The 22,714-nt window shown below is 38.7% G+C and overlaps 1 protein-coding gene across 12 annotated transcripts in view; it reads left to right on the forward strand.

The window, feature by feature from the left end:
• Nucleotides 1-22,714, forward strand: part of PRDM5 (PR/SET domain 5) — a 172,622-nt gene that overhangs the window by 71,366 nt on the left and 78,542 nt on the right. For 9 of the 12 annotated variants that reach the window (XR_016440802.1, XR_016440801.1, XM_090036622.1 and 6 more), the window contains 4 exons: nucleotides 7,553-7,637; nucleotides 8,646-8,803; nucleotides 13,753-13,839; nucleotides 15,449-15,542. Coding sequence is in view for 10 of the 12 variants with exons in the window: in XM_090036622.1 (XP_089892748.1) it covers nucleotides 7,553-7,637; nucleotides 8,646-8,803; nucleotides 13,753-13,839; nucleotides 15,449-15,542 (424 nt within the window). In the remaining 2 variants the exon portion in view is untranslated. Of the gene's footprint in view, nucleotides 1-7,552; nucleotides 7,638-8,645; nucleotides 8,804-13,747; nucleotides 13,840-15,448; nucleotides 15,543-22,714 lie in introns of all 12 variants that reach the window. The other 3 variants (XM_090036619.1, XM_090036625.1, XM_090036626.1) reach the window with 3 other exon arrangements.

Genomic DNA, 22,714 nt, shown 5'->3' on the forward strand with positions numbered 1-22,714 from the left:
ATGAATGGTCTTAGAAGTTATAGTCTCTCCTGGTATAGCAACTGTTCCAGGCCCTTGATCATTTTGGTTGGCTTTCTCTGTACCTTTTCTAATTCTACAACATCCTTTTTTGAGATGTGGAGACCAGAACTCTATACAGTGTTCAAGATGTGGGCACATCATGGATTTGTGTAATGGCATGACAATATTCTCCATTTTGTTTTCTTTTCCTTTCTTAATGAAACCATTTTATTAGCTGTTTTGGTTGCTGCTGCTCATTGAGCTGACACTTTGAGAGAACTATCTACAGTGATTCCAGGGTCTCTTTCCTGAATTGTAACAGCTAGTTAACAACCCAACAATATGCATGTATAGCTGAACTTATTTTTCCCCATGGGCATCATCTTGCACTTGTCAACTTTGTAGATCATCTGCCATTGTTTTTGCCCACTCAGTGAGTTTGGAGAGAACTTTCTGCAGCTCCTCTCTATCAGCTTGGGACTTGACTACCTGGAATAATTTAACATCAATGGCAAAATTGGAGATTTCACTGTGCACTTCCATTTCCAGATCATTAATGAAAATGTTCAACAAAAATTGGGTGCAGTGGAGATCACTGCAGGACCCCACTTTTGACCTCCCTCCTTCCATTTAGCCCTATCCTTTGCTTATTATCTTTCAGATGCTTCTATTCATGAGAATGTGTTATATTTCTAGTTATTTTGTTTTGGCTTGATATTTAGTTTAGTTTGTTTTGACTTGATATTTTCTAAAATATTGATACAAAGAGTACTAAAGATTGAAAACATATCTGAATTTTAGTGCTTTTTAACATACCATCTTAGTGCTGAGTACATAAATGAATAATGAAGAGTTAAAGTGTTGTAGTTAGGATCTAGAAACGCATAAGAGGCAGATTTTTAGTGATATCTTTTACTGAAGCAACTGCGTAGTTCAGAGAGCTTTTGGACAAGTTGAGGGAAAGCACTTCATGCCTGAAAGCTTGCCCAACAACTCTCTCTTTCTGCATGAAATTGTTCTTGGTATGAGGAAAGAGGTAGTTAGCCATGTTTGTCTGTAGTCAGGCATAAGAGAAGACAGTGTCATCTTAAATCAACCCATAATCAGTTTTCAATCATTCTATACATATGAGTTACTCTTTAAGGGTGCTGATAGTTGTTCACCTGATATACGTTCATGCAGCTTTCTTTAAGCCATTTGAACATAGAATGGGAGTGGTGCATATAGTCTGTCGTTGGTGCCAGGAACCATATGGGGAACCATTGGGGTGGAGGGAAGGAGTGGGCAGGACTGGGAGGGGTCACTCGTGGGTCTATAGGGGTTGGCACGTCCTGGAGTGGAGGTCAGGGAACTAAAAATATCCCAGTCACAGTTAGGGGGTTGTAGGAAGAACACAGTGCTGAGGCTAGGGCAAGTGGCTAGGCTTTCCCAGCTTGAGGGCTGTGCTCCGAATGCAAACAGGAGTTCAATAGGTCAGGTTAACCCATTCCTAATGTAAGTTAGTTCACCTCCTCAGGTGAACTTACTTTGTTTGGGCCCACCATTTTTTGTCTGCCTGCACACCCCTTCTGAATGCCTGCACACATACGCATTTAGATCTAAATGTAATGAATGGCTTTATGTAGCCTATAATACTACCCTGCAGTTCCTTTTTCTTGATATGAAGAAAAAATAGAAAAGACTTTTTTTTCCCTGTTTAAAAATTTTTCTCCATAGTTATTAAAATACTGCTACAATTTCCCCCTTTTTAGGAGGACTCCATGTAACAGTTTGTAAGCTGAAATCAGAGTTATGCAAAAGTAAAGAGCACTGTTGGATTGGTACCTTGCTTCTTCCCTAAATATTTCATCCCATTTTATTTAAAATATTCTGAGTTGGCTTGGTTGTGAAATTACTGAATTGTATGAGAGAAGGAAAAACCAGGCGAGCTGAAAAAGGATGTGAAACCATTGTTCATCCCAGCAGAACAAGGAATGTGCAGAGAAAAGTTGCCTACCAACCTGATTTTAGAGAAATGTTTTGGATCTAAAAGACTCTGGACCTTTCTACATGTAAAAGTAAATGGAAGCATACAAAAACTTGTGGAATCCTGGGGAAGTGGTGGTAACCTGTCGTGATTATTACTAAAACAATTAATTTGTTTCAAAAGTATTTTAAATACAGCATGAATCACAAAGCAGAAGATGTGCAGCTCAGACCTTATGAAGTGTTTAATTTGTAAAGGTGATTTTTGAGTAGAACATTTCTTTATGGCTTTCACTTATGTGTGTAGCATAGATCATCCTGAGTGCCTCAGAAGGGCCACTTCCATTTGCTTGTAATGTATGACTATAGCTTTACCAGAATTCTTTAGAAAGGTTTGACCACGGGGCTATGTGTATAATATAGAATAAGTATATATTTTTAGGGCTGTATCTTTTATGGGACCTTCTTTATAGTTGGGAGACATATCAGATAAGGTTTTGGGCCCAGAGTGCCTTTCCTCAGGTCTGGGAAAGAGCAACTATAGCCTAATTTAAATAAAACAAATAAAGGGTATTTTAAATAGATAACCTAATTTTACAAAGGTTATTTTTATTTGTTATGCAGCTACTACCTGAGGTTGTATATGTGGCTCAATAAAAATGACATCTTATAAAGTTTTCTTTATGGCAACATAAATGGCAACAAATAGATGCTCTACCCTTTTTTGCAGCACACCTGTCTGTAACAAAAGGTTAAAATAGTGCCACTTTGTTGCAGTGGATTTCTATTTGCTTTGTGATCGGAGAGTGTAAGCGGCTCAGAGTTGCCCAGACTGTCTAGCCAACCCAAACAGTTGCTCTAGAGGCTTTAGGGACCCAGTCTTGTCCACCCCAGGAAACTACCTGCAGGATCAAACCTCTTGTTTTATCTGGTATTTAGCTTGGGCTGTATCTACATCTTTTTTGGATTTGAGGAAAGGGTACTCTGTGCCTGAAAGCTTGTCAGACAGTTCTTACAATTATACAGTTGGTCCCATCCCCCTGCAACTCTCCCATCTCCCCAAGCCCTTTGATTGTCCCCCAAAAAACCCCTTGCTTGCATATTTGTTGGACCATCACCACTACATTGCCATTATGACCCTTCCATAATATTGAATAAATTTATTAATGGGAGAAAAGCAGCAAGAGTGAATTCTGTGGAAGTCAGAGACTCTAAATTGGATGTTTACTTGTGGACAAAGTCACCTTATTCTTGCTGTGATTTTTTTCATAGATTTCATAGACATTAGGGCTGGAAGGGATCTTGGAAGATCATCGAGTCCAGGCCCCTGTCTCAGGGGCAGGAAGTCAGCTGGGGTCATAGGATCCCAGCAAGAAAAACATCCAGGTTTCTCTTGAAGGTGTTCACCTTTGGTGGCAGGCTATTGCAGACCTTGGGGGATTGGACAGTAAAGAAGTTGTTCCTTATGTCCAGCCTGAAACAGTCTTGGAGGAGTTTATAACTGTTCGACCTTGTCATCCCTTGGAGTGCTCTGGTGAACAAGCATTCCCCCAGATCCTGGTGAACACCCCTTATAAACTTATAGGTGGCCATCAGATCACCCCTGACCCTGTGCTTTTCCAGGCTGAAGAGTCCCATGGCTCTCAGCCTGTCATCATAAGGTCTGTTTTCCTGACTTCTGGCCATACATGTGGCTCTCCTCTGGACTCTCTCAAGCTTCTCCACATCATTTTTGAATTGTGGAGCCCAAAACTGGATGCAGTATTCCAACTTCAAAAAGGGGAAGGAGGACCCGGGAAACTATAGGCCAGTTAGTGTTACTTCGATCCTAGGCAAGCTGTTCAAGAAAATTATGCTGGCACACATCCATGAGGGGCCAGCAGGGGATTTCATGCTTAGGGGCAACCAACATGGGTTCATCAGTGGCAGGTCCTGTCAGACCAACCTGGTGGCCTTCTATGATCAGATCACCATATCATTAGATGCAGGGGTAGCAGTAGACATACTCTTCCTGGAATTTCGGAAGGCCTTCGACACTGTCTCTCACCCTGTTCTCATTAAGAAACTGGAGGACTGTGGTGTCGACACCCACACAGTCAATTGGGTTGCCAACTGGGTGGAGGGCCACACCCAGAGAGTGGTAGTGGATGGGTCATTTTCAGCCTGGAGGGATGTGGGCAGTGGGGTTCTGCAGGGCTCCGTCCTCGGGCCCGCAGTGTTCAACATCTTCATCAGCGACTTGGACAAGGGGGTAAAAAGCACCCTGTTCAAATTTGCTGATGACACTAAGATGTGGGGGGATGTGGGCACTCTAGAAGGGAGCAATAGGCTACAACCGGACCTAGACAGGATACAAGGGTGGGCGGATGAGAACAGGATGGGATTCAACACTGACAAGTGTAAAGTGATACACCTGGGGAGGAACAACCAGCACCATACCTGGACTGAAATTTCCAGGTATTTCCAGGGGATTAGCAGGCACTGGGGAAGTCCCTGTTCCCCCAAGCACTGCCAGGAGTGACCAGGAATAATGGTCACAAGCTGGTAGAGGGTAGATTTAGGCTAGATATCAGGAGGCGCTACTTCACGGTCAGGGTGGCTAGGGTCTGGAACCAGCTTCCAAGAGAAGTGGTGCTGGCCCCTACCCTGGGGGTCTTTAAGAGGAGGTTGGATGAACACCTTGCTGGGGTTGTTTGACCCCAGTAATCTTTCCTGCCATGGCAGGGGGTCAGACTAGATGATTTACTCAGGTTCCTTCTGCCACTAGAAACTATGAAACTGCGGCCTCACTGATGCCGAGTACAATGGGAGAATGACATCCAGGGATTTGTTTGAGAAGCATCTACGGATGCAAGCCAGGGTTTTGCTTGCTTTATTAGCTGTGGTGTCACATTGAAGGCTCACGTTCATCTTGTGGTTAATCGTGACCCCCAAGTCCCTTTCATCTGTAGTGCTAGTCAGCGTAGCACTGCCAAGCCTATAGACATGCTGCAGGTTTTTCCTACCAAGGTGGAGAAGCTTGCATTTTTCAGTGTTAAACACCATCAGGTTCTCATCTGCCCATTACATGAGCCTGTCAAGGTCAGCCTGGATTATCCTGCTGTCCTCAGGTGTGGATGCTTTACCCCAAAGTTTGGTATCATCGGCAAACTTGGCCAGTCCGCTTCTGATTCCAATGTCCACATTATTAATGAAGTTGTTGAACAATATGGGTCCAAGGACAGAGCCTTGAGGGACCCCACTGGTTACAGCGCACTATGACGATTGACTTCTGTCAACCACCACCCTCTGGGTCTGACCACGGCACCAATTTCCCAGCCAGAGGATCATGGTGGAACCGAGGCCGCAGTTGGCCAGTTTTGCCAAAAGTTGATCATAGGATACCAGATCGAAGGCTTTTTTAAAGTCAAGATATATGACATCAATCTCTTCCCCCTTGTCCAGGTGATGAGTCGTCTGGTCATAAAAGGAAATGAGGTTAAGCACAACCTACCTGCAACAAACCCATGCTAGCTATCCCTCAGGATGTTGCCATCGGCCAGTCTGTTAAGAATGGCCTTTTTGATAATCTTTTCTAAGACCTTCCCTGGGATAGAGGTCAAGTTGATGGGCTTATAGTTAGCCGGATCCACTTTCCTCCCTTTCTTGAAGATAGGCACTACATTGGCCTTCTTCTAATCATCGGGCACTTCACCCGAGCCCCAGGAGGTCTCGAAGATCAGTTCCAGGGGCTGAGCTATGATGCAGGCCAACTCCTTGAGTACTCTGGGGTGCAAATTGTCAGGGCCGGCTGACTTGAAGGTGTCCAGCCTCTCAAAGTGTTTCTTCACGAGGTCAGCATTGATGGAGGGCAAGGAACCACCCTCACTCAGGCATCCCTGTCCCATAATAGGGTAGGGGTGTCCCATGGGACTTGTGAAAGACCAATGCAAAGTACCAATTTAGTAAGTTGGCTTTTTTCTGGGCATTGGTCACCAGTTCTCCCTTCTGGTTTAGCAGGGATGGAATGTTGCCCTTGCTTTTCCTCCGGCTCCCCACATATCTAAAAAAGGACTGTTTATTGTCCTTGATACTTGTAGCCAGTTGGAGTTCCATTCCAGCCTTGGCTTTCCTGGTTTGCTCCCTGCAGGTTTGAACCAATGCAGTATATTTCTCCTTGGAGGTGGATCCCATCCTCTGTCCTTTGTAGGTCTGTCTTTTTAGATGCAGGAGGACCACTAGTTCCTTGCTGAGCCAAGGGGCTGCTGTGCCCTCTTGCTGCTTTTCCTCCAGATGTTAAGGTCTCTGTTAGAGCAAGACCTCCAGTTTACTCTTTTCTCACTGAAATTTCTGCAAAATACGGCACTGCTCTTAAAATATATGTGATGCAAAGCATAATCTGGTAGTGATTTAAACAGTAATTCTGTCTGATTAGTCATTACTATGTGCCAGGTTTAAACCTTATTACAGCAAATGATTCACATTCAGTCAAGAAAAGTATGGAGTCAAACCGAGGAATTCTTATCTCATCCTGAATAATGGCTGTTTAATTTATTTTGTTTCGTTTGCGTTGAACTTTCAAGTTCTCTTACTGTAGCACCAACATGGTCGGTTTTGGGAGAAATCATCATAGATTACTATTTAATTAAATTTAGAAAAAAATTGAACTCTATCTCTTAATATTACAATTATATAAACTTTATTTTCAGAAAACTTAAAATTCGCAGGAAAATTGGCTTGATAATGTCACTTTTTAAATATGACAGGAGAAATTCAGTGTTCTAATTTCAAATTACTTTGGAAGGAAGTAGGTTTTACTCAGGAAAGGAGCCCTATTAACTAAGATGGGATAACTAATGTGAGTGGACACTACTTACATAAGTAATTACAGCAGTAGGTCTTGGTTAACTATATTTTGTTATTACTGGCAAGAATATCTTTCTTTTTTTTTGGAGAGGGAGGATTGGTAGTCTAATATGTCCAGTTAGGTGAATCTAGATGATCAACTTTTTCATTTGTGATAATAAATAATCATTGGCAGTTTAATGTAATAAAAATAAAATGTGAATTAACTTTACAGCAATTCCTTAAATTGGAGTAAACTGGAGTACAGATAATTTTACTATTTACTCCAATTCCACTTTCCATTTAATGTGCTTTAACTAACCCACTTCAAATTCCTCATTTTTTAAATTCGACTTAACTTTCCTGAATGAATTTTTTTTAAAGTGACAGTAATGGTTATGATTATTAAGAGAGAGGTGTGCCTGTATACTCACATTTGTTAGAGGTAAATGCACTGACAAATTCTACACTTCTTGCATGTTTCCATGTTGATGGAATTCAAATTTCATCTGATAGTATGCATTGATGTGCTCTTCATTTCTGTCTGTAGCCTTGGTGTTAATTTTTTGTTCAGAAGTAGCGTTTGATTTTTTTCAAACTTTGCAATCCAGCATGGGGTAATTAAAGAAGTCACAAACTATCAATAAATATTAGCATACCTACTGCCTAAGAGATAATTACAGTTTGTTAGGGATGTTCGGTATATTGAAGAGGCGCTATCTTGTTGGAAACACATATTTAATTATCATTAAACACTTTGCAGGTTCATGAGATCTTTGAATGTCAGGAATGTGACAAGAAATTTATATCAGCTAACCAGCTAAAACGCCATATGATAACCCATTCAGGTAAAAATCTTTAATTGTTTTCAGTATGTTGTAATTGGTCCCTGAGGTATTACCTAGATTATTTTCTAAGAAAAGGTTTGTTGAATACCACTGTGTTTTGAGGCTGTTTCAGTCAAGTCTGTCCCACCCGCCCACTCCCTATAAAATCATTTAAATAATGCTTTTTACCCCAGTAGAATATCCATATTTAACAGTGCAGTCTCCTGCTCCTTGAAACTTCTTGAAGCTGCCTTTTTATAATAGCGTGGATGGGAAAGTTCAGTTCCATGGGGAAAAATTAGATTGCTACTTGTTTTGTGGAGGAGAGTAGGTGATTAGTGGCTGAAATTTCATGTTGAACAGAAAGGGAATGAAACCAGTGATCAGAAATGCCGGGTGACTCAATGGTTTCATGAACGTTGTCCTGTCAAATACATTAAAGTTTAAAAAATGCAGGCTTTCACAACTGCAGAGACTTCTAATTTATTTCTTTTCTTGATATCAGCCCACACTGAAGACGCATTAACTTTATCACAGCAGCTTGTAGCTTAGTTTTGACACATTTTGAATGAGAATACAGGGCTTATGCAGTTAAGTTGCAGTCACCAGTTGAAGAATAAAGGCTTTTTCATAGGGACTTTAGGTTTTGGAAGCTAATATGATAGGTATATTGTTAATTAAGTTTTAAAACATTTAAACTGTCATGCCCTCTTTCACATTTGTAATCTGGAAACAGGCTTTTCCTCTTTGAAGTCATTCTCTTTTGATTTAAGCTAATTAATCAGAATTTAGTTTTAGCAATGATTATTGCAAAGAATGTGCCAATTTCTTGAGATGCACCATGGCTCATCTTTTATGAAGTGACTTAACTGTCTAACATAAAGGGCATTAGATGTCTTTCTAATTGGTTTAATCTTAATTGGGTTGACTTAATTGCAAAAATCTCTCTGAGGAGATGACTGTCTTTGCCTTTCATCTTCTCCCCCTGTACAAACAGGAGATTAAATGTCCCCCACTCATTTTCTGCAGAAAAACGCCCCTACACCTGCGAGGTTTGCAATAAGTCCTTCAAACGACTTGATCAAGTGACTGCACACAAAATAATACACAGTGAAGATAAACCTTATAAATGCAAGCTTTGTGGAAAGGGATTTGCCCACAGAAATGTTTACAAGAATCACAAGAAGGTAAAGCACTCTGCTGTTGTTGTTTACAGGTCTGCCAGCCTCAGATTTGCAGCTATTTTCCTTTTAAATGGTTGATCATTAAGCTCTGGCATGCTTATAAACATAAGATTAAAGTATTGGCAAATGTATTTTCTAGTGTTTTTTGTTATAACCAAGATCTCAAGATAACTGAGTTTTCGTAAAAAAAATAAAATAAAATACACACAAACCAAAACAGTGTTTCTTTGCTAACGAGCATTGGCTAAATCCTTTATTTGATTTTTCTGTTTTGATTTTTGTTATCGGGTCAAATTTTTATCTAATTTAAAATGGCCTCAGTCTTAGGTAAAAAAAAAAAAACAGAGACAACATTTGAACAATATTATCAGTATTGCTCTTGCAGTCATTCTTAATCATTGTACCTATCACATGGTGCTTTCCAACAATACCATATTTGCATTTTGTCGTGTTAAATAACACATTACTACAACATCAGAAAAAACATTACCCTGAGAATGTGCCCATGGAGGGACGCTCTACTTATGTTGATTTAAGCTCAATCTGCTTAGCCTAATTTCTCTAATGCCTGTCATTACTTTTAACCCTAGGTTCCATTTTCAATGACACCCATGACTGCTGTTTCAGAATTATAAGACTGTAAAAAATTATCTAGCTGGTTTCCTACCCAGTCTTTGGAACCCTTTGCTCTTTCTCCCCTTCCCTTTGATGAAATTGATATACTCTTACTTACATGTTTTTCACAGTTTGGCTCATGTTATATGCCATTCAGGAATTTGGCACAGGATCTTTGCACTATCTCTTATACTTTCAGCCATAAATCATATGAAAGTAATAATAATACCTCTTGCAGGATGAAACAGTGATAACTGTTCTAAAACAGACAGCATACAGAAGCCTGTTGAATGAGTAGACTAATTTTCATACACATTATGATCATAGCTTACATATTAAACTTCATTTTAAAAAGGGCCCGACAAAGTGGTGGTGAATCCTGCAGAATGGATGCAGTTCTATAAAAGGACCTGAAATACAATTCAGGCAATTGCTTCTGTATCTTAACGTAACAGGTTTCTAGGTTCTAAGTATTTTTGTTATGATAACCTGCATGTGATGGCCTATAAGGAATCAGAACTTCAGAATCAAGAATAGCGAATGATGTTTTTTTGCCTAATTTTGCAACTATTACTTGCACCAGTGGCACTATTCATATCAGCAAAAATTGCATGAGAAAAATTTCACAGAACTGACCCTTTTATTTAATAAAAAATATGTAGTCTATTTGCTAAAAAAAATTTACTAAGACTTTAATTATCTGGTAAATACGCTGTTTATTTTTGTCATGGATATTCTTGCTATGTGTGGGAGTAATTGCTTCTTGAGCGTGTATGCAAGTAATGCAGATGTATTTGTCCAGTTGGATAAAGAAAGTGTAGAGAGAAACAAAATATACATATTTTCTTTACATTTAGTTACAGATTTGACAGAGAGCCTTTACATATCTCCTCAGTCTAAGTGACATACTTTTCTTACTGAGTAAATCTCAGTGGCATATTTGAAAATTGAACAGAGTGTACAGCATACACTAAATATGTGATCTAGAATATTGTTATTACTGTGGTTCAAGGAAGACTATACTTGTAAGAGCTTAACCACTGATTCTCAGCTAGGGTGCTATGGCACCTTAGGGTGCCATGAGATTTTCGAAGAGATGAATGAGATGTGAGGAAATAAGCAGATAAGCACAGTTGCAGGCTTGTCCCTGGCTGGCCAGTCCTCCATCTTCACTGCCTGGCATGTGTAAGGAGGTAAACACTGCAATATATAAGTTAATTGTTGGAATTAGGCGCCACTCAATTCACAGAAGTTACAGAGAGGTGCCTTGAGTCTCAGGAGCAATGCCTCAAACCCAAAAGAGATTGAGAGCCACTGAATTAAATGGTTCGGTATTTTGATGACAACAAAATCTTCCCAGTAAGACAGAAATGTAAAATTTCATAGTGTCTCACCTAATCTCTTATTTAGCTTATGCTTTGTGTTAATGTTTATGGCTTTATCCTTTTCTTTTAAATCTCTGTGCCCCTTATTTTAATTCTTCTGTATTGTGTAGTCCAATGCAGATATACTATACATATGTTCTTTTCTTTTGGGGGAGGTAAATCTTGGGACTTGAATGAGTTGACAGTGTTCTGCTACAATGAAGCAATGTGGCTGTAAATCTGTAGTAAGAATAATATGTGCTTTAGTTAAAACAGATAAATCAGCAATATTTAGCAGAAGACATGATATCAAATTTGATGCTTTCAAATCTGAAAATCTTCTTTGGCTTTTACAGCCAGCTAGCATTATAGTACATATTTTTATTTATAATAAGAAACAGGATATACATTTTGTACCTTCTTTGAATTTTACATCCATCATTTAGATGGAGATATATATTTTTATATGAGGATTCTTATCCTGGTTATGTGTCAGAACAAAAAAAAACCCCTTAGCTTCCACAGCCTGTTTGCTTTTAATTATTTCTCAAGTTTTGGGGAATGCTGCATACTGTGCAGGCTAAGGCTAACCTTTTCAAAGAGTCAAAGAAAATTAGATATCCAATTCTCTGGGAAAGGTAATGGGAGTAAGGCAGTTCATTCACTGTGGTGACTAAATACTGCTTTTAAATGAAGTAGGTAGTCATAGAATATAAAGTCTTTTCACGAAAGAGGTGGACAGCAAATGTAGAGATAATAATAAAAATAGTATTGGACCAGTGCTAGAGACAAAACTTTTTACCTTTCATTAGGGTAGGTCAGATTTTATGAAAGTGCATCTTTGCAGACAAATACTGATGTATATTATTTTTTTATACACTGAGTACAAAGGAAGGGCTTACCTTTTTTTCCCCCTCAATTGTTCACGTACTAGATTGGCTCTGGAATAAAGTCTGAGGAGACGAGAACAACGAGCAGTAACAGATAAGTGGACAAAATATTCAGAAGGGCTTAGAGCAGTGACTCTCAGCCAAGATGCCATGGTTCACAACATAAACCCAGAGATTTTAAATAGGAATTCATAATGTTGAGAACATTGTGACCTGTTATTGTCTTTGAGTTCTTTGCAATAGAGGAAATTGCTCTATTATTTTTCAGTAGTCAAAAAACAAATGAAGTCTAGGAGCTGACAGTTTCTGAGGGGTGCCTTGAGCCTAAAAAAGTTGAGAACATCCGTCTTAGAGCTAATCAAGTGATCTTCATTCATGGAAAACGTGTGGTTGTAATGACTACACTCTTTCAGGAGTTCCTTTGGGATGGGCAGCTTTAATTTGGCACTGAATCCACCAGAGCCATCCTAGTAAAGGCTGAGAGAAGGCTATTTTGGAGTAGTCCCAGTTTCTTTGGTCATATCAGCCATCAAATGAAGTACTTTTTGCAACTATATTGGCCAGCTGCAATCCCCTGACATAGTCAGAGTTGTTAGGTACCTTGTGGGGTGACAAAATCACTTTATTTAGGGTTTCCAGTACAAGGTCTCTTGTGCCAGAAAAGGTTCTGGGTTAATGTAGTCTATAGTGTGTTTATTTCTGTAAGTCCATTCAGAACATTGAAAAACTAATTAGTGGGTGCCTAATATAAAGTTTATTGATTTCTATTAGGGAAAATTACTTTCAAGCATCAGAGATAATATGAAGATAATTATATTTTAGAGAAATAACTAGCCATGTGCGTTTTAATGTATAATATTGATAATTGGTTTTGTATTCTTCACAGTGAGCCCTTAGGCGGTTGGAAATTGGTCTCTTTATTTTTAATATTTTACAGTTCAGCCCTATTTGTGCTTCCAACAGTGCAAGTTACAGTATATATGAGGCACAAATGATGTAATTCAAATCTGCTGTAGAGGACACAGCAATAAAAATATCCGTTATCATGCCATCCTCAATTGCTGGAGCTGCAGTAACAGAAAAGTGCTTGTAGACTTTCCCAATTTTTAATGCATCTTTTCTGTGCTTTCCTGGATCAAATGTGTTTAACACATTTCAAGAAGCAGCCTAGGACTGACTTTATATAAAGAAGCATTAATTATGGGGAAGAAGAGCAAACCCCATCTAAGGCTTTGGTTCAGTAACCTAGCATTAAGCATGCGTGCAGGCCCCCTGAAGTCAATGAACCTGCTCATGTTGATAGTGTTAGGGAGTCACTTAATATTTCAGGCTGATTCAGGTTAAAAAACAACTAAATGTAGCTAAATATAGCTTCAACAGTAGTTCAAGATGTGTGTGGAGGGGAACCAGGGAAGAGAACGAGTAACCCAGATGGAGGCCTGTTTTAGATGGTTCCATACTTAAGAGCAGCTGTAATCTCTTCTCTTACTTTCGAATTTGGGGCATCCCACTGGTTTATGTGCCCTAAAGCTGGGAAAAGAATGGAATATTTAACAACGATTGAACAGTTCTATTACTTTTCCTTGCTGCATGTATATAAATCATGCCTTTTTTTAAATAAAAAAAAAGTTTAATGTGCATGATACACAATTTATTGTATATAGTGTACCATTATACAATATATGTGTATGATTTGGTATCGTACAATAGGGTGCAATTTTGTAACACCATTCAATAGCCATGTTGGCCGCACTTGAAAATTGCATGCAAGTACTTGTATTAAGCTTGTTTTGCAATTTGGAGTCTCATACCATAAAACAAATGTGAGGAGCTCGTAGTGATAACAGTGTCATCTGAAGGAGTACGCACACATCTATCACATGCTGGAGAGGTGTAGAAATATATTAGGGTTTCTGTATTTTAGACCGTGGCAGACAAGGGGCTCTTAGTGTTTAGAGATAATAAACCTAATGAGTATTTCAGACTAGGGCATTCTGAAATAAAAGGAGTGAATATTGCGCTCGTGAAAGGTGCCAGATTGACAGACCTGGAGACTGAACCCTTCTATTTATCCACAGAACAGGTACAGCACAGACAGCAGCACTGCAAGCTTCCCCACAGTGTTTCATCAATATGTCTCAACCCTGTTCTGGAGGAACCACCTATTGAGGTGAGAAGGTAGTTCAGTCTCTTCATGCCCAGTCAATCCTTGGCCTCTCTGATGAGATTGCCAGTAAGAGTGTTGAGTAATGCTAATGTGATGGGAAGAGCTAGGAGTTAGACTGGACAGTCTTTTTATTTTACATAACTGTTTTGGAAGTGCTGCAGTGGGACGTTCTGCTGTATGTGACTTAGGCTGGGTTTGAACTGTTGCCATAGAAGTGAAACCTCTTTACCCTGTTTTCAGTAAGCACTTTCTATGAGCCATCCAGTCATAAGCCACCTTCTCAAAAATATCTCCATGCATATCCAAATGCATAGTTAAAAAATGACAAAGCTTTATTTTTGTATTTTAATAATAAGGACAGGAATGGTTAAAAGAATGAATATCTATGAATGAAAAAGCATCATGCCCTTTACATTTCTAATCATTGCTCTGGCTGTAGGTTTTGTAACCCACTATTGATGACTCTTAGAGTCATGAAGACGCTAACATTTTTGTATTACTATCTATTAAGGGGACACTAAAAATCAATATGAAAGTGTGACCCAAAAATGCTAGCGACGATTATAAATAATTTTGCTGACTTTTAGCAGAAGAGCTATGACTATCCCATTGCATTGTGGATTTGTTTCTGCCATAAAGAGATAGACTGTGCACTTGTGTACCATATTAATGCTTCCTGTTAGGCTACGAGATTGACCTTTTAATATCCATAATTTTGTTTTTAACCACAAACCCTGGATATTATAAAATACTTCCTGTCACTCCCCTTTCCCTCAGGGCATGATGGCTTTCAATCAAGGTCCTTGTGAATTAAATAAAGTATTCTGATACTGATTCTTTAAAACTTCCCTGTCTTTGAAAATTATAGGAAATTAGGTAGATAACATATTGTATGCATTTATTTAGTGGCTCTAATAAGGTAGTCCTTGATTAAAATAGAGGAGAGGGGAAGTGGTTTGAAATTTACACAAGTAGGGTAAAGCTGGTTCTTTCACAAGCTCCAGAGATCCACTTCAACAGCTGTGAAGTTTGTTTACAAGATTCAGCCAAGCTTAGCTTTTTGTCTTGCTTATGGCTTTGATGAGGCTATTTTAGGTCTGGTTAATATGTAGTTATGTAAGTGAGGATCTTCAATATCAATTCTTTTGCCTCCTGTTTCAGATTAGCAAACAAGGCTGAAACAAAAGGGTGGGGAATAGATTCTAGATCTGAGAGATTTTATTTGCCATATTTTAAATTAGTGTCTTGGGAATTAGCAGATCATCAGTTTGCTAAAAATGGCCTGGAATTAGCTTTAAAAATGATTTTTTAATGCATGCACTTAATTTGAGATCCTTAAATTTCAGGATTTGGTGAAATGTGATGAAGCTTAGTTTGTAGTTTTCCTTCAAAATATGATTATTTTCCTTGCACATGTACCCCTACCCAATATAACAAGTCCAAGTACCTGTTTTGTACATTTATTTAATAGCAGCTGGGTTAGTTTGTGAGGTTTCACATAAATACAGGATTTTTTTAAGTCTCATCACTTTGTATGCTAATTGCTATTGGTATTCTTTCTGAACTCATCCCTAATTAATTTCCTTTATTCTTCCCTGTGACACATCTGCAGACCCACTCTGAAGAGAGGCCATTCCAGTGTGAAGAGTGCAAAGCTTTGTTTCGAACTCCATTCTCTCTGCAGAGACACCTACTAATACATAACAGTAAGTACTAATTCAGAGGGGTAACAAGTCAGATGTCAGTTTATATCTCTGACTTGTAACTTGAGAGGTAATGCAGTGCTGAGCAATGCAAATTTGAAGTGAATTTTCTTTGTCTTTCTTCCTCTTAGGTTCTTGGTTGAACTAAACTATATTGCAGTAATTCTAAGTTTCATTTTTCAATCTATGAGAATTAGGAAATTTAGACCTAAGTCCAAAAGTTTGCCAATAGACTGGTCCTGTTTTAATACCACAGAGGATATTGTATGTACGCTGCAGGTTTTCCAGTAGTTGTGATGATGTGGCTGATGGGACCAACTTTTATATAATCTGGAGATATAGGAGGCAAGCTTTTGGGCTAGGGACAAAAATTACACATAAACCAGTATGAGTTATTGGAAACCAGTTCAAATCTGTAACACAACAGAAGTTCAGTGCATATAAACTGCTTTAAAATGACCCAAACTGGTTTAATATAAACTTGGATGGATGTAGTATCAGACTTAACTGATTTAGGTTAATTTGGTTTATTGGACTTCTGTCCTGGATCCCCTCCAAATTCAAGGTAACTTGCAGCCCCTGAGCATCCCAGGATGCTTTGGATCTGCCCTGCAAACTGCACCTCATAGGATGGATAGGCTAGCCTTGGCCCAAACTGTCTGCTCCAGCCAAGCAAGGAGGCATGCCATAGCACCCCCACCAGATTCTTGCCAGGGCCACTGAAGGGTTGTGGCTGCATTTCCAGAATCAAAAGTGAATGTCTGTTCCTGCTTATTTGTCCAATCTATGCAGCTTTAACTAAACTTCAAAGATTGAATTGATTCAGCCTTGGGCTTTTTGACTATCTCTACTTAGCCTATTTGTTCAAGTGCCCTTCCACAGGTCTGCAAATAAAGCCAATTGCTTTATTAAGCCTAAAAGCTTGTCTGTTCCTTTTCTCTCTTTTCCCTAGCCTTAAAGGATATTATCTCAGCTCTCAAATATTACCTGATTAACTCTGAGAGATGCAAGATTTGGTATTTTCTGTATTAACTAGCACTAATATCCGTATTTTATGTGTGGGTAATTGTGGCAGAGAGAAGTAAATAACTTGCTCTGGTCACACAAGAAAGGCATCTGAAGTGTTTCCTTCTAAGTCAAAGCCCCAAACATTAGCCACAAAACAGACCTGTCTATCAGCAACACATGTGCCAGCAGACTGAAGGAATGTCTAGGCCCCACTGGGCCAAGGAGGTATTGTTATGGACCTCTAGCAAGTCATCTTAGTTATTATGAATAAATTAGCTATACTTCAAGGTTTTGGGTTTCGTGATGCGATGAATAGTATTTAATTATCCACAGAAGTCTACATTTTAATATATATTTTAAATAAATTAAGAAACTGTGCATGTTAAATTGTTCAAGTAAGCAAATTTAAACAATTTAGAAATGATTGTAACCCTAAACTCACCATAGCTTTGAAGATTATACTGTGGTTGGGTAAAAAAACTTTAATTTTATTTTACCTGATACACCAATCTTTAGTGTAAAGTATATTAGAGAAGTGATTGGCACTGGATAGTTTTAATCAGGTTTTCAAAGTTGCCATGATCTGTTGTTTTGGTGAAAACTAAATTTTGTAGAATCATTTTTATTTCTGATGACTAAATCAGAGTGCTGAAAAATCTCATTCAATTTACTCACATGGAGAGGAGCCCATTTTTAAAGCTAATTACGTTCTGATCCAATGAAGCCACTGATTTTCATGCATATTGGATCTGGCCCATAGTTGTAAAAGTTCTCCTTTCCTTTCTTTTCCAAGTATCCAAAACCTGTTACTAGACCAGAAGTTTTACAGTTGCTCCCACACCTCCTCCTCATCATCTTTGTGTAATTCTTTATAAAAAAGGTGCTGCTAGGCCAATACCAAAGTGAAAAGCATCACTATCATGTAAGAAATAATAAATACAAGACTGATCAAAACGAGGGGCTTCTGTTGCTTGTGTTCCAGGTAAAGGGCATTAGAACTCTTCCCACTCTGACCTCACCCTGAAATTGACAGGCTCCATTACTATGATAATGAGTCTACTGTTTATTTAATAACTCACAAACAACACATGCCACGTCAGGGTGATAGTTCCCCTTTCAAAATTGCGCTTTACCTGCTGTTTCCAAGAAAGAAAGAAAAAAACCAAATAGCCTTCTAATGTCTTTGGCCATGTTTATAGTGCTGTGTCATGGAGCAGAAATTGAGGGAAACCGCTTCCCCACTGACTATGAATTCTGGAAAGCATGGGAAATCCAGAGTTAAGGTGTATCATCCATTATAAAGTCTTTCTGTAATCAGTATCTCAAGTTGCATGTAGAGTTGTTATTCTGTAGAGCACCTTACTTTTAAAATATTATACATATTCTGCTTAAATTTCATAAAATAATGTTAAATTAGTTCAAAAGTGGACCACTTCAAAGGAGGATTTACTCTGAATTGTAGATCTATGAAAAAGTATCAGGGGTTTGATTTCTGTGTTTTTTATAGATTACCTATTAAATATGTTTACTTAGCAAGTAACTAGGCTTTTTTTTCCTTTTGGCAGTTTAGCCAACTAAATCTGTAATCCAAAAATTATGCTGAGTTCTTTCTTCCTGATGTGTCATTGTCAGTAATACTAGGCTCTGCATGCCAGTTGATGTATCAGTTCCATTCCTCTGGCAGCTTTTCATTGATGTACTTTGTTAGAGCAAAATAACTTTGGTGCACACAAAAGAAAATATAATTCTGACCATACTTTTTAGTTGCCTTGTCTCTTTGCGGCTAACAGAATTAAAAAAAAATCTAAATACTTCAGTCACTAAAACAAGCAACTAAGACTCTGAATATGTACGTATATATACACACATACAGACGAATATATTTATTAAGTAAGAAGTCAGTATTTTTTATGATTCATCACTGGAAGGTTTTTAAAGCAATTTGGATTACGTTAGATTAATTTAGGGATCTTGTCTAATTTTGTCTAACTAAACTAAAATGTCCTCTTGAGTTCTCTTCCAGCTGTTTTTCCATGTTTGTGCTTATAACATGTAATTCCTGTGCAAACTATTTTTGCACCAAAGATTGCATGTGTTCCATTTTTTGTTCTGGATGCCATTATAGGTATTCCACATATTAACTGTAATACTATTAATTCAGGTCAAATTATTTGAGAGGCAATCTTCTTTCCTGTATACTGTTCCAAAAACTGAGATCAATGGATTCACTTTGATTTTATTTTCTAGCTTTGACTGTGGCATCATGTTTTCTTGGGGGGTGGGGGAGGGGAGGAGAGGGTTATTTTGAAATTCCCTTATATTCTTAATCCAAAATTTGTTGACTTGAAACTGGATAATGGAAGTATTCTTATCATTTTATTTTATTTATCAATATAGTTACCTGTATCTAAAATGTATGTTGTATCTTTTTTTCAAATGGTTAATGTATATTAGTAAATGGAAAAAAACTTGGCCTTTGGCAGTGAGAGAACCTGTCATCTGCAGAAGTGTTGTTATGTTAGTGTCGTGAGAATTGATTGAAATGATCTAAATAATGATATCATATGAGGTTAATATACATAGTGGATTTTATGATGCAGTATTTTAGAAGGAGATATGGTCCTATTGAAAGCTAGTAAGGCTTTTGCTTTCAAGTCTTCTAAAGAATCTCTTCTATAACCATGGGTCTTTTAGAAGAATTAAGGATTATAAAACACTGGACTTCATGATTCTTGGAGAGAATGTCAGACTAAAGATAGACTTCATCTTAGCCTTAAGACCTAAGTAACAAAAAAGAAGGGAGGAGGAAGAAGACCTTGACCACCTTTTGCATAAATAGTTTTTTTTAAGGAACTTTCAAAGGATGGAATAATGCGGTCAGTCCAGAGAATTGTTAGGTTATGTTCCATAGAAAGCAAAGGAGAAGAAGAAAAACTATTTTATAAGATCAGTAGTAGTGAGAGGAAGTTTAAGGGAATATTTGGTCCACTACTTACTGGGTAGGGAAAGCTAATACCTGAAGACGCCAAGAAGGGTGTGGCATTTTAATATCTGTTTCTGATTTAGTCTTCACTGAAAAATTTAACTGTGCTCATATGTGATCATGTGTCTAATAGAATTGGCACCATGTAAGAACTCAGACTAAAATAGGGAAATAATTAGTTAGAAACTGTTTAGATGAGTTTCATACTTTCATAGCTGTTAGGGGCTGGAAGGGACCTTACAGATCACTGGGTCCAGTCCCTCTACACTTGGGCACGAAAGACTGCTGGGCTCAGATGACCCCAGTAAGCTTTTTGAAAATCCTCAGGCTGGATGACTGTACTGGGGGGAACCTGTTCCAAACCCTCGGTACTTGACTTGTAAAGAAGTTTTTCCTTATGTCTAACCTGAAGTGATCTTCAATCAGCTTGTGCCCATTGTTTCTTGTCCTCCTCTGGGGGACCTTGGTGAATGGATGCTCCCCCAGGCCCTGATGCACCCTTGATATAGGTATAGGCTGCCACCAAGTCCCCTCTGAGTCTTCTTTTCTTCAGGCTGAAAGTCCCATGTTTTTCAGCCTCTCCCCAATGACCTGGTCTCTAGGCCTCTGCTCAGGCTCATGGCCCTCCTTTGGACTCTCTTGAACTTCTTCACATCCTTCTTGAAGTGCAGAGCCTAGAACTGGAAGCAGTATTCCAGCTGGGGTCTCGCCAAGGCTGAGTAGAAAGGGTGGTTGACATCCTTAGCCTTGCTCAAGATGCCTCGGTAGATGCATGCCACTATTTGATTAGCTCTGCCAGCTACAGCATCACTTTTGTGGCTCATGTTCACTTTGTGGTCTATCATGACACCCAGGTCTTGTTCAGATACTAGCAAGTATAGTACTGGTGAGCCTGTAAGTGTGTTGTGGATTATTTCTCCCCAGATGAAGCACTTTACATTTCTCCATATTAAATAACATCAGGTTGAGGTCCACCCATGTTGCGAACCTGTTCAGTTTGGCCTGTATCGCCATCCTGTCTTTGAGAGTGACCACACTGCCCCATAGTTTGGTGTCATTGCTAGTTCAGTTTTAATACCCAAATGAAAATCATTGATGAATATGTTGAAAAGCACTGGTCTGAGTCGTGAGGGTCACCCTCCACCATGATGACTCAGTTTCATCAATCAGTACTCTCTACCTAGCCACCAGACCATAAAGTAATCGAGGCCACATTTTCCCAATTTTTTCATGAGGACTTTATGGAGACCAGGTCAAAGTCTTTTTGAAGTGCAGGTGTATGACATCAACCTCATTTCCTCTATCTAGGTGGCAAATTACCTGATCATAGAAGGAAATGAAGTTGGTCTGGCATGACCTACCTATAACAAAGCCAAGTTGGCTATCCTTTAGAATTCAATTCTATCCTTTTGAACAGGGGTTTTCAACCTTTTTTGTTTGGTATACCCCCGGCAGTTGGTCAAGAAGCAGGGTGTTCCCCCTGCTGATGAACAAGTTGTGGGGGGGGGGTCCCAACGACCAATCTGATCAAGCAGGGAGCAGGATGGGTCATCCTCTGGTGGCTGATTGGGTGGGGGGGACCACCTGGTGGCTGATAGATGGAGAGGGGGCGGGTTCTCTGCATGCAGCAGTGAAACCAGAAGTGCCAGCAGCAAAACCAGCGGTGCTCCCACTTCTCCATGCCACTGCCGCATACCCCTGGTTGAGAATATTGTCTTTTGCTAGCCTGTCTGTAATAGAGATAGTTGTTTTCAAATTGACTGACTGTGATAAATTTTATTCCAGAATACTTAGGGTGCTGTTAACAATTATTTTTGAGGACTTGTGGAGAATACGGGAGAACAAGTTAGGCAAACCTCTGTCACAGCTGGTCTAGTGTACCTGAGCCGCCTTCAAGAATGAGGAGGTAGACAAGATGACATAATAATGTCCCTTTCAGCCCTGTTTTCTACCAGTTTGTGTTTCTTGTGTTTTTCTTCTTCAAGCAAGAAAAACACAAGAGTGTTATGAGGGTAAACTAACTAATAAAACAGAAAAAGCTTATAAAATTAGGAAAGATTAAATTACAGCATTTGGATGATGTATGGAGTTAATGAGGTATGGAGCTGCTTGTTGAGTAAGTAGGCTAAGGCGGTGGCATACTGAATAGCTTCATTCACTGACTGCTGCCTGTCTTGTGCGTTCTAGGCCTAATTTGGCATAGCACACAAACATGTCATTAATTGTAAGCATCTGAGCATGCCCATTAACTTCAGTGTAATTAAGTGCTTTGCTAGATTGGTTAGTATTTAGTATTTTACAGAATCTCTGGATAACCATGGGTCTTTTAGAAGAATTAAATGTGATTAAAGACTGCATTATAATTTCTGTACACAGTGGGACCGAGTGAAACAATGTACAAGCAGCACTGTTTACAGCACTTGCTTCACTTTTCAACATTATTGTTCTATTATTACTCCGTTTTTTCCCATGATGTTTAATTTTATGTATGGAGTCATTTTAGAAAACTGACTGACTGGAATAATTTCGTTTAAACAAGCACTTTGAACAAAATATACTGAATATATTTTAAATAGCATGCTAAACACAAATATGATATTATTGACAGAGCCAGATGGTTAGCTAGTTAATGAAATAAGGTATATGAATAATTTAGGTTGGGTTACTTGCATTGATTTTACTCTGTGTGAAAATATGGATCTTTGCCATTTCCTGATGAAAGTCAGAATTGCAGGTAAAATGACAAAGAAGATGCTTCTTCCCACCTTCCCTGACACTAACCAAAAACTGAAACACAACACATGGCAGATCTTGTCTTAATCCAAAAAGGACAATGAATAACATTAGGGAAATTACAGAAATATATCTGGCTTCCATAACTATAAAATTACTTATTAGAATTATGTCTGGGATTGCTACATGTTTTCTTTTGTTCTAATTTTTCTCTAAATTTAGATCCAAGTTGCTATCTGCCTCTTGTAAAGAAAAGGGGAAAAAGACACCACTGGTGATTGTCATTTTTTTTTTTAAATACTATTTTCTATTTCAAGAGGTGCAGAAGATCTTGTAGGAAAGCATTTTTTAAAAAGTTTCTTCCTTTACTGGAGTAATGGGATATAACAAAGTATGTTAACATTAATGAATTTACATGAAGCTGTTGAAGAAAACTGGTATCAGAATAGAA

The sequence above is a fragment of the Crocodylus siamensis genome, chromosome 2 (genome assembly GCF_052110815.1).
Source record: "Crocodylus siamensis isolate JL-2025a chromosome 2, ASM5211081v1, whole genome shotgun sequence".
Classification (NCBI taxonomy): domain Eukaryota; kingdom Metazoa; phylum Chordata; order Crocodylia; family Crocodylidae; genus Crocodylus; species Crocodylus siamensis.